Raw genomic sequence first — 13123 nt, 5'->3', positions numbered from 1 at the left:
AGCTATAAGAGCTCATAGTACCAATGGCCTAGTCTCCCACAGTAACACAATTCAAAAACAGACTTTTTCCTGAAGAACACTATATCCATTTGGGTATGTAGCAGACACTACAAACGAACAAATGGATAAAAACAAACTAAAAGCAAAACTTTGCTTCTATTCAAAGAAGCTGATTTTCTATGCAAATTTAATAAAATGATTCCAAGTTAAAAATGCGTTTCTAAAAGATTTTTGGAAATAATAAAGCAAGTATCCTTTATGTGAGAGGGAAGGAAATCTTGGTTATCAATGGTTGTCTGTTAACGATTTGGCAGTAACAAATTCTTTTCATTTTTGAACTCAAGGTTTTGTCTTGTTTTTTCCTATCCCTATTTGTTTTGTAAAAATTCATAAAGCTTAAGAATAATGAACTTCTACTTTTTTCTATTTCTAAAAATTTCTATTTCTTTTCTATGAATGTTTAATGAAACACAATGACACTCTTTATAAGCATTTAGAGAACATCTTATAAAGATATTATAAAATGCTAGCATTAAAAGTGTTATAAACTGAATTGTGTACCCCTAAAATTCATATGTAAAAACTCCAATGCCTAATTCTTTAAAATGTGACTGCATTTGCACACAGAGTCTTCAGAAGAGTGTTTAAATTACACAGATGAAATTAAGTTGGCCTCTAAAGAAACCTCATTGGTATTGTTATCAGGAGTAACGTGAGCACACAGTGATATATAACTAGCATGTACACACACAGAAGGCTATGTGAAGGTACAACAGTTACCTGTACTGTAAGGAAGAGGTTATGGAAGGAACCAAACCCGCTTAACCGATAGCCTCTGGAACTGTGAGGACAGAAATTTCTTTCTATGACATCCAGTCTATGATATTTTGTAATGGCAGCTTTAACAACTAACATAGAATAAAAGAACAGAAATAGCCAAAGGTACAGTTCTGCTCAAATAATCCTTGGCAAAGGTATTATTTTAGTGATGTGGTTTTATTTATGTTAAGAAAAAAAGAGAAAAAGTGATTTCTAAGTGTAAGAAAGAGATGGCTGGAGAGAATATTGTGGCATAGTGAGTTAAAATGTCACCTCTGGTGCCAGCATCCCTTATGGGTACCAGTTTGTGTGCCAGCTGCTCCATTTCCCATCCTTCTCCTTGCTAATACTCCTGGGAATGCAGCAGAAGATGGCCCAAGTACATATGACCCTGCATGCTTGTAGGAGCCCTGGTTTCAGTCTTGCCCACATTGGCTGCTGCCATTTGGGGAGTGAACCAGCAGATGGAAGACCTTTCTGTCTCTTTCCCTCTTTGTAACTCTGTCTTTCAAATAAATAAATAAAAGGAGCAGATAAATATGGCCTTAGGGAGAGCTAAGTTACGCACAGTTTAGGTATCAGTATATGAAACACAAACAGACTTCTGGCATATTTTATTATGAAATTTGACCAAAAAAAAAAAAAGAATCCAGAAGTAAAACTAAAAACTGAATATACAAAATGGAAAGTCTCTTCAGGTGTCAGTCATCCTGCAAAAGAAAAATAATTCACTAGTTGAATTACAATTTGTATAACAGTTTTAAAATTTTTACCAAATATATTTGTTGATAAATTAAGGCCAATAATTTGCAAGGTATGAAGTATTAAACTTACCTGTTAAAGATGCCATCACCGCACGCTTGATTCATCTTCTCTTTCGAGTTTCTATTTTCTCAACAGTCATATTGGGGACTAAATTTAAGGTGAGCCTCTATAATTTCAACAGCCACATTTTGGGTTAAATATTACGAATTACACAGTAAAAACATCAGCCTTATTTTGAATTTTATAATGATTTGACTAATCCTGAACCTTCAACTACACCTTAGTCTGATATTTAACTTCCTATTCCTAAGGTATTAAGTTCTACGTTGGCCTCTGTGGATTTTGAATTTGCAAATATAAAAGAACTAGGAATATAGCACAAGAAAGTAAACACTTAAGAGGATGCCCGAGCAGTGAGTCTTGAGATGTGACTGCAGCATGAGGGTCAAGAACTCTGGGTCCCAGTCCTCCGCAGGCCATTACTACCTCCACCCAAACTCTCTGAGATCACATTTCCTTTCATAAAAGAACCAAAGAAAAGTTTTTGCAAAGAAAATTCTCCCTTAGGAGCTCACAATTTAGAAGACAATGAGTGAAAACAGGTTTTCGTCTTATTAGAAATCTTAATTTTAAAAAGAAATCATTTGAATTATGTATAACTGAATTAATGAGCACAGTGTTGGGCTAATAAACACAAATTTCACACAGCTGACTTCCAATTCACTTCAATTTTTGCTAAGAAATTAATTTATTGTTGAACTAACCATGCTAATTTAGAATCTGAGAAACAAAAGAGAGACAAAATTATCAGGATATTAACAAATGTCATATGAAAAATATGTAGCACATTGTATAGAACTTTGGATTTATCCAGTAAACAGGGTTATAATTTGTACTTGTTTTGGCATAGTACTTATTTAAGTCACTATAAATTTGACTTACTATCTCTAGGATGTTTTTATGTAATGAAACAATGTGGTAATCATTTCTTCTACATGGAACTTAATGATTAAGTGGGACATGAGTCAGATCACAGCCCACAGATTTCAGCTAGTTTACTTCAACATAGTTTTACGTTGAATCATAATGAAATAGAACAACCTTCTGAGAATGTTAATTACAGAGTCTCAAATTTGCCAAAGAATGCTAGCTAGCATCAGGGCCACAGTTTACTCATAAGGATGTCATGAAGAACATGATTAATGCTTTGTTAACAAACACATACATTTATCAGGGTCAGGTGTTCAGCTTAGCTGTTACATCATTAGTGTCCCACATGGGAGGGCCTGGCTCCAGCTCCTGAAACCAGGGTCCTGTTAATGCCAACCCTGACAAAAGCAGGTAACAGCTCAAGTAGTCACATCTGCAATTCACATGGATTTCCCAGCTTCCAGGTTTACTGTGGGCATTTGAGGAGTGGGTTGGCAATGAGAGCTCTGTCTGTCTCTTGAATAAATATTAAAAAATTATGTATCTGGCACAGTGGTAAAGCAAGCTAGTCCTCTGCTTACAACACTGACATCCCCTGTGGATGCCCGTTCATATTCCTGCTGCTCTACTTCCTATTAAGTTTCCTACTAACGGCCTGGGAAAGCAGCATCAGATGGCCCAAGAGCTTGAGCATCTGCACCCACACTGGAAACCTGGGAGAAAATCCTGGCTCCCAGCTTCTAACAGCTCAGCTTTGGCCTTTGTGGCGAGAATTGAGGAGTGAACCAGTGGATGGACGATCTCTCTGTCTGACTCTCCTTCTGTCCCTGCAGCTCCGACTTCTAAGTTAAAATAAAAAGATCTTTAAAAAATTATAATAACATGAGGTAGGGATAAGCATTTAGTACAGTGGCTTACATTGCAGATTGGGACCCCTAGAATCCCCTATTGAAGTGCCTGATTCAAGGTCTTGGCTGCCCCACTGAGTACCCTGCTGGCTCCCAGTACACATCCTGGGGTGGAGGAGGGGATGTCTCCAGTACTTGGGTCCCTCCCACCCACATGAGACTTGGATGGAATTCCGAACACAGGTTCTGGTTGCTGTGGGCATTTGGGGAGAAAACCACGAGACAGAAAATCTTCGTTTGTCTGTATATCTCTCAAATCAAATCAAATCAAATCAAATAAATAGAACATTTTAAAAAGCAACAAAAAGGATTTTGAGGAATTTTGTATTTTTAAAATGAGAATAAACAAGAACTCATTAATCTGCCTAATTTTCAAGTGATCTATGAATACCAATCATACAAAAATGCTACTGATTTTGAAAACAGTAGTCGATAATATTTTACTAAAAAACTTAGTATTTGTAACACACAGGCAGAACAAATTAGTATATTTGTATTATATGTACCCAACTTTCTATATGAAAATGGCAACTGCATTACAATCTGCTATTTTTTTCTTTAAACTCAGAAGAACGAAGTTTTCTTTTTTTTAATATGCTACATTTTTTACACACAAAGAAAATTTTGTAAAAATCACTCATCAATGTAGCTGTTCAATTGGATATAAACTGGATATAAAACATGAAGCCAGTGTCCTGGAAGAAATGCTGAAGTGCTTCACCACTTGGTCTCATCCTATCTCCTGAGTCCAGCCTTTGATCGGCAGACTCCAGGCAGTATATATTTGCTGTGTGATGAGCACCAACACGGTTCCGGTCTGTCATAACCAGATTATGTGGTTACAACACATATAGTGAATCTGTTTTTAGAACCCTATGCCTTCTGTTACTACTACTATTATTTTTTATTTTTATTGGAAAGTACATATACAGAGAGAGTAGGAGAGACAGAGAAGATCTTCTGTCTGCTGATTTACTCCCCAAGTGATCACAACATCCAGAGCTGCGCCTATCCAAAGCCAGAAGCCCAGAGCCTCTTCCAGGTGTGCCACATGGGTGCTGGTCCCAAGGCATTGGGCTATTTTCTACTGCTTTCCCAGGCCACAAGCAGGGAGCTGAATGGGAAGTAGGGATGCCGGGATTAGAACCGGTGCCCATATGGGATCCCAGAACATGAAAGGCGAGGACTTCAGCCACTAGGCTACTGCGCCAGACTGAACCCTGTGCTTTCTGTGCACATGGTGTTAAGAGGACAGACAGAACAGTTGAGCTAACTGGATGTCATCCTGCTCTGTTATTTTGCTGGCTGTGTAAGCAATGGGTCCATCACTTTCACTCTCCTCATTTATGGATTTGGGAAGTAATAACACCTTGTTCACTGAATTTACTGAGTGGATTAAATGCCAGAATAGTAATAATAATGGCTAAGTATACGCTTTTCAAATGACTATTATCATCCCAGGTATCTTAGAGTTCTATTGTTGGGCAGCTTGAAAACAAAGACTCAATTGCCATGCTTGGGTGGTTGCCTTTACAGAATAAGACAAAGGAGAGACAAGAGCCAGAGCCAGAGCCACACAGGTGGTACTTTCACCAGGGCCCCTCTCCCGATGAGACCGCTGCAAGGACCTCTGGAGTTGAAGCTAAACATGCATGTGGATAAACACAGACAGAAGTAGTAATTTTATGACTTTCCAGACGTGCCAGAGCAAGTACTGGCTTAGATGCTGGGGAGTCCGAGGGCCTGTGACACCACAGCTTGACACAGGAAACACTGATCTCCAAAGACGTCTTTAGATGTCTGTCAATTTCTTTTTAATGTTCCATTAATATTTTATGTGTTTTTCACTAACATGTTTTGAACCAATTCTTACTACAAAACTAGATTGGTAAAACAGAGTGATAAACTAGCATTTTTTTAATGATAAAAACTTTATATCAAAAATGAGGCAGTAGCCCTTTGAAAGAAAACTGACACATTTTTTTCCCTTCATATGCTTAAACTTTGTGCTTAAAACACACACACACACACACACACACCCTGCACTAAAAAGAAACAAAATTACCTGTGTAACTTGGGCTGTAACAATAGTTCTTAAAAATTATGAATAACTTAGTACTTAATTTTTAGAGTTAAAATTACAAAGTTTTTCAAAAAGTATAACTATAGAAAGTGGCTTGCAGAAAAACTGCTATATGTAAAAAGGAAACTAGAACATTATTAAAGAACTATTCCTTCAACAATGATTCAACCTAAACAATTTAGTGAGGTATTTCAGCTAGTGATAACATAATTCATGCTAAATATTGCATTTCAAACAGAGAAAAGGAGCTGGTCCATACATTTCAGAAAACAAATATAACTCTAGTATCAAAAATCAAGCAAATTATTTTAACATTTAATTACATACAAAGTTATTGTCACACAAGATTCCTAATCAATTTCATTTAAAAGTATTTAGTAAAATGTCCATAGTAAAGTTTTCTTTAACTTCACATATTCTTTAAAAGAACTTGTAACATAACATTACAAAACATTATAAAGAAAATTGGATGACATTTATTGTTACAGCTCTATTTCATAATTAAATCGATTTAGAAGTTATCTAGAGATACACTAAATAAACCCGTAATAACAAAGATGTAAGTCATTGATTCTGCATAAATGAAGAGCCCTTTGCCCATGAATAAACCAACTTATTTAAACAATGACCAAAGGGGCTAACACTCAGCCACCATTAATCTGATTAAACAGGGTTCAATTTACAACATGTAAACATCATGGATGTTATCCTTAAGGCTTTTTGACAATTTCATCATATCTCAAATGTTAGCAGTTGAAAAAACATTAACTTGTTTCAACTGCCGAGTCATTCAAATTAAAGGAACAGGTGGTAGCAGTTTGGGAGGAAAATAATTAATATTTTAACTGTATAACAAAAATGTTGCATTTACATCAAATATGAAATGCATTCTTTCTAAATGTTTTCAAGTCTTTAAAAAATTACTGGAGCATAATCAAATCTTTGTGAACACAAGTTCTTGGATTAAGTATTTTGTGCACTTTGAGAACTGACTGATTCTGAACTTTGGTCTGACTAATTTCAAAGACTAACCACAAGAAGAATCAGTAATAAGATAAATACTTTTGCTCATGGTGGTGGAGGAGCATCCTAGAAAACTCCCATCCATTGTAGAACAAAAGAGCCAATCGTTTTTAAAGTCATTTTCTCAAAATCTGGAATCTTTAAGATGTCAAAAGATAGAGTAAAAGAAAAAAAAAATTATAAATGATTATTTTAATACCTAAGAGGACAAAATTCTATTAGTAATGACATAAATTGAACCCTGTTTTATTTTCAAATAAAGCAAAAATAAAATTAGAAGAATAATTCACATTGTAAGTCAGAGAAAGAGCTGCAACCCCAATTGAACTGATTTTTAATTATTGCCCGAAGGAGTTTAGAAGACACAGCCCAAGAGATTATCCTTTAGCACAGGAGTAAAAATTAATACACACAAAATGCAATGCATTGTATAATTCTCTTATGTTGGGTTAGCATTGCAGGTAACAAGGATTAGAGGTAAAATAGAAATTTCTATTTCCTACCTATGTCACTGGCTACCATCTTGGAAAACTTTCTGCTCTTGGTCTTCACTGAAAACAATATTTTGATATAAAATGTCAAAATCTAATCAAAGCAAGCTAAATTAATCAAACATATAAAAGAAAATATTTTAAAACAAAGATACTATACCCTTTTCTATAAAATTATTCATTTTTTGTTCATCATCTGAATTGTATGGTGATGAAGAACCTATACAAATGAAGATAATGGAAGGAACAGACAGATCGTCAGTCACAAACATAACTGTCACACAAAGTGTGCAAACGAAAACTCCAGTCAGCTCTACAATGAACTCACGGATCACTGAGCAGAAGAAATGGTCATACATGAGAGCACTCCAAAAGGTTCTTAGAAGAAAATGGAGGTGAAAAGATAAATTCACTTTCATGCAACATTTTGGAAACATATGCACAATTTTTCATAATAACCTCCCATGACTCATCATATATAGTTAACAATTCTTTCAAATTACAACCTAACAACCAGTGCAGTAGCTTTAATGGCAGATACTAATAACATATAAATATTAAATCCTAAAATTACTGTTCTGTAAGTGACATCATTTGGTAAAATCTTGGGCATAGCACATGTTAAAAGGACAAATAAAGAAAAACAATACTAGTAGATTTTTTTGAAAATTTAGTAATTTGTGTGTGGATAATGGAACTCAGTTTCTCTAGTAGAACCATACTGGTAAAACTTCACTATGTTCTGGTTAGCCTGAAATTTCAAAACTATGCACTCCTTGCACTCTACAGCAGAGGTACACTTAACATATCAGGAACAGGTGCCAGTGTTGTGGTCTAGCCTGCTAAGCGACGGCCTGCAAAGATGGCATCCCATATGAACACCCACTGATGTCCCGGCTGCTCTGCTTGTGTAGTGCCCTGCTACTGTGCCTAGGAAGGCAGAAACGGATGGTATAAGCCCTTGGTCCCTGGAGGCACGCGGGAGACCCAGAAGTAGTTCCTGGCTCCAGGCTTTTGCCTGTGCAAACCCTGGCTACTGCGACCATTTGGGAATGAACCAAAGGACGGAAAAGCTCTATTTCTCCTTCTCTTTTCCTCTCTGCAGCTTGCCTTTCAAATGCACATATAAATCTTTAAAATGATATAAACTACTGAGAACAATACTTATATTTTTAGTTATGCTGAAACTCTAATCTACTAATACAAGAAATATTTCATTTTATTTTGGCTATGACTACTAATGCTAGTGCATAATCTCTATAACGCATTTATAAATAAGATTTCATCATTTCCTCAAAAATGCTTGTAAGGTCTGATGGCCTTTCTTTAAATTGTAACATAAATCTTTCACCATAAATTTAATCTTGAAGAGTCTCTGCCTGATCAATTTTAGATATTTATTTATAAAAATTAATTTATTTAGTTTTATGTACTGAGAAGTAGAGAGATATCGGAAGACAAAAAAACACAGACACAGAAACAGACACAACACGAGAGAGGGAGAGGGACAGACGGATGACCCGGAACGCTCCTAGCCACTGGTCCACTGCCCAAATACCTCCAACAACTGTGACGAGGCTGGGCTGAGGACAGACACAGGCGCCAGAACCCGAATCCAGGTCTCTCCCACGGCTAGCAGCCATCAAGCCATGTAATGCATTGATGCCACCTCCCAGGGTCCACCGCAGAAGCTGGACTGGAGTCTGAAGTCAGGTACCCAGACACAGGAGGACAGCACTCTGACGGGCGTCACTGATGGGCCAGATGTCTGTCCTCAGAGCCACGTTCTTTAAAGGCAGGCCTAATGTGTCTCATCCACCAACTTTTAAAAAATTGCTCCAGCTATAAATAACTTCCTCTGGTTAGAGCTCTCATATAACACTTTACATATTTCTTGTATGATGCAAACTGCTCGCTACCCTACATTTTAGATTTACTCTTCACTTTTTTTTTTCGCTACACTGAACTTCTGAAAAGCAGGGCTCACATCTCAATGTTTTACATTAGGCAGTACTTGATACGAAGAACTTCTCAAGGCATTATATCCTAAGTGACTGCAGCTTTTCTACTGAGAAGTAAAAACTTAAAGCACAGTTGTAAGCAAACAGAAAATGTTCCTTTCTGTGCTTCAACATATTGCAGTAGAAGTACTGATTTTAGGGCCTGATGCAGTAGCCTAGTGGCTAACGTCCTTGCCTTGCATGCGTCGGGATTACATACTGGGAATCGGTTAGTGTCCTTGCTGCCCCTTTCTCTATTCAGCTCCATGTTTGTGGCCTGGGAAAGCAGTAGAAGACGGCCCAGGACCTTGGGACCCTGCACCCACGCGGTTAACCTGGGAAAGGCTCTATGTTCCTGGCTTTGGATTAGCATGTCTCCAAATGTTGCAGGCATTTGGGGAGCGAACCAACAGACGGACGACCTTTCTCTCCGTCTCTCCTTCTCTCTGTATACCTGCCTCCCCAAGAGAAATAAAGAAATCTTAAAAAAGAAGTACTGAATTTAAATGAATTAGGGAAACTTGAAATACCAAACAGCATTCCCCCTCACATCAGATGTTTGTCCTTCTGCTTGGGACATCTCTTCCTACTCCAAGAAGACTTCCTGTGCTGACCAGGATCCAATTAATTCTACAGTAGTTTTGCAAAAATAATCTTTAAAATTCATGTTAGTTTTGCTAGACAGTACATATAGATCCTTATAAAATTTCTAGCAAAAATATCAAGTAACACTGAGCTCAGTAACATGACAAGGAAGAGACAGCGGTACAGTTGTTTTTCATAGAAATATAATTCATTCTATACAATGGTTGATGCGACATATGTATTTCAAAATACCACTGTCATCTCCGATACCGAACAGCTACACAACGCATTAACACAACCAATCCCTGACTGGTTTATTTCTGTGGCAGCATACAAAAATGTTCCAAAATGGTTTCCAGCATATCCTACTTGAACAAGTTTATCAAATTACCGCAGTTACATGAACAATTCACTCTTGTTCTAAATGTACCATCCTGTACATCACAAAGCTCTGGGCTTTCTTTAGTTTTAAATAATCTAATAAAAATTTGTTAACTATTTTAAAAACAATTCTAAAGAAGAAGTCCAACATCATTACAGTGCTAATTGAAGCAATCTGAGTTCTTTGCTATAAAATTCAAACAAAGGCATTCTCTTTATTTGTACAGGATGTGATTGTTCAGTATGCAAAATTACCTTTCTATTTCACGAGACTATTGGTTTATTTAAAAATATGTGCAAAGGAAAACTGATATTTGTTACATGGATTTTCTAAGGATCTTTTCTAAAGACAGTTTTGATGTAGTTTATCTCGATAGTTCAGATCACAAATTTTGATTACAGGACTTAAAACCAGTTTTAAAAAGTTCTACTTCATTGAGTAAATTAAATTTAGAGAAAACAGTTGTTTTGGTAAAATTCAGAACTAATTACTATTTCCTTAATTTTGGTTCTCCACTGAGTATTCATGACAGGACTCATTTTTAAGTCCCAACTCAATTTTAAGCATTTCTTCTTTTCCTATAAATGCTTTAAAGATAGTAATTACATTTGTTTTAATAATTTGTAATGTGCCATCTAATTATATTAGCTTGTGTGTTTGTATCTGTCTCAGTGTGAAAAGTATTTCAGGCTAGTGATTTTTACTGATTTTCATATTTTCAATGTCAATGATATGCCTCAAACCCATGCCATCTATTATTACTCTCTTACTCCAAGTGAGTAGGATGTGCATAGCTTGGGCTGAGAAGTGAGTACAAATTATTATTCTATTTTCATGTCAGAATGCTAATGCAAGACTGCACAGAAGGTAAGAATGAACAAAGAACAAGACACTTAGCCAATGCTAGCTAGCAAAGACTACTATTACCTATTTTAAAATAAAAATAAAGATATATGTAGGCTATAAGAATAAGGTGCCCAAAGGATGGTTGTGAAAATCATGTTCTACTTTCTAGCACTAAGTTCTTATAGTCATGTGTGATGAACTCCTATTCTCCTGCTACACGAAACCTGTGTTAGACACATTACTACTTGTAGAAGAAGGTTGGCTGTTTCTTAAGAAATAGTCCTCCCGGGCCTGGTGTGGTAGCCTAGTGGCTAAAGCCCTCCACTTGCATGCGCTGGGATCCCATAAGGATGCTGGTTCTAATCCCAGCAGTCTCACTTTCCATCCAGCTCCCTGTTTGTGGCCTGGGAAAGCAGCCGAGGACAGCCCAAAGGCTTGGGACCCTGCATCCACGTGGGAGACCTGGAAAAAGGTCGGGGGATGGAAGATCTTCCTCTCTGTCTCTCTTCTTCTCTGTATAGCCGACTTTTCAATAAAAAATAGATTGTAAAAACAAAAAGCCCTCCCTAATACGTATGAATAGATACAACTTCTCAAGAGAATTCCTACATGTTTCAGAGAAAACCAAAGCCTAAAAAAATTCTGGGCTCTACATCTAAAGAATTTGTTATTTATCAATGATTTTTGTTGTCATAAATTTTAGTCCGCATTTCAAACTGAGACACAATAAAAAACATAGTTTCACACTAATTTCTACATATTAAAACTATAATGTATCTTTTGCATTGCATCAAAAGACAAAACATAGTTTAAAATATATACTTCAGTTTCTTGGGCTCAAAGACAGAATTTTGAAAGTTTATATATAACCTATAAATACTTCTATATTTATATTAACATAAAATATTTCTCTATTTACATAAATAGTTTTAAATATACCTACACAGTTATCCGTAATTACCACTTATTGGTAATCCATAACAGTTGGATGCACCCATCTTTTGAAGGTCTGGCTTATAATACATATGTTTGTTAATTGGTTTGGGCTGAATCTTATTAAAACAATTTTGATGATAATTCAATAAGTGAAAATGCAATACTTCTATTATCCACTCTGTTGTATGTACTTAACATATTGATAAGCCACACTGGCATGGTCTTGATCAAGATGAAAACAGCAGAAAATAGTGTATGCCGTTGGGGGAAGAAGAGTTAATTATGAAAAGATATTAATTCAAAATTCCAAATAAAAAATTCATAAAGTAATTTAGAATCATCTTAATTACAAGGGGTATGAAATGTATTCCCATGTGCTGCTAATATGTACAGAGGACATGGGACGGCCTATTCACAGACTAAGCAAGGAGAAATATATGAAAAAGACATAAATACATCAGAAACTCTAGTTCCATGAGGTAGAAGTAGGTTACTCAATTCAAATTAGTCATTCAAATTTATTCTACCAATGGTAAGACTTAGTAGTGTGTGATGGTGACAGTGATTCCCATGTCTTTATTAGCTTAGTGACTAAATTTCAATATAAAGTTTAAAGAACAAGAAAACATAAAATGAGCGGATTCTTTTAATTTTATGAACAAAATGATCAACTTGTACAGCATTAGAAAAATGTAATTACACAAAGTTTTACAATCACAGTTCTAATAAGATGCTACCTTGAGCGATCAGAGAATAAAGTGAAATATTTTCTATTCTTATCATTGTTTCTGATGTAGTTAAACCAGAGATGGAAAGATCAGAACCTAAGAATAATGCTACTTATCCTAAGAACCATATTTCCAGCAGAAATCTGATGGAAATTCCCATCCACAATGACGTAAGAATTCTAACAGTTACAATTATGAACCTAACTTTAAAGATTAGCAAAACTTACAATAATCCAATAGATAATTTATTTCTTAACTATAAGGGGTATCAAGACAGGAAGCATAACGCTCCTTTGGAATATTAACATACATATAGGTTACAGAAAGACTCATTTATAGACGAAGAAAGGAGGACTTCAAAAGAAAGCCAGAAGTATACCAGAAAGTACACTGCTCGAGCAATTCTTACCAATCTACAATGACTTTAAATGTGAAGTCACCACCAGATTGTGCTACAATCTCTAATCATTTAAACGGCTAGTACTCAAGTATCAGAAAAAGCAGATCACATTCATCAACTTTTCTTTGGCTCTACACTGTTCTCCACAGGATGCCAGGAATATTCTACAACAAGGTGAGACATTTGAGACAATGATAAGGAGTAAAACATATTTCCTCTAAGGAAGC

At 36.0% G+C, this 13123-nt stretch overlaps 1 protein-coding gene across 7 annotated transcripts in view; it reads right to left on the bottom strand.

Moving 5' to 3' along the window:
- Positions 1 to 13123, bottom strand: part of STXBP5 (syntaxin binding protein 5) — a 171959-nt gene that overhangs the window by 31875 nt on the left and 126961 nt on the right. For 2 of the 7 annotated variants that reach the window (XM_040965605.1, XM_040965606.1), the window contains exons 20-21: positions 7180 to 7239; positions 7032 to 7079 (exon numbers count right to left, since the gene is read on the bottom strand). The exons of 4 other annotated variants lie outside the window; for them this stretch is intronic. In XM_040965605.1, the coding sequence (XP_040821539.1) occupies positions 7032 to 7079; positions 7180 to 7239 (108 nt within the window). The remainder of the gene's footprint in view (positions 1 to 7031; positions 7080 to 7179; positions 7240 to 13123) is intronic. One more of the 7 variants, XM_040965608.1, reaches the window with a different exon arrangement.

This window comes from Ochotona curzoniae, unplaced genomic scaffold (genome assembly GCF_017591425.1).
Source record: "Ochotona curzoniae isolate NIBS_2020 unplaced genomic scaffold, NIBS_Ocur_1.0 scaffold_3890, whole genome shotgun sequence".
NCBI lineage: Eukaryota > Metazoa > Chordata > Mammalia > Lagomorpha > Ochotonidae > Ochotona > Ochotona curzoniae.
The sequence above is the reverse complement of the archived record's forward strand: the minus strand, read 5'-3'. Positions and strand labels throughout refer to the sequence as shown.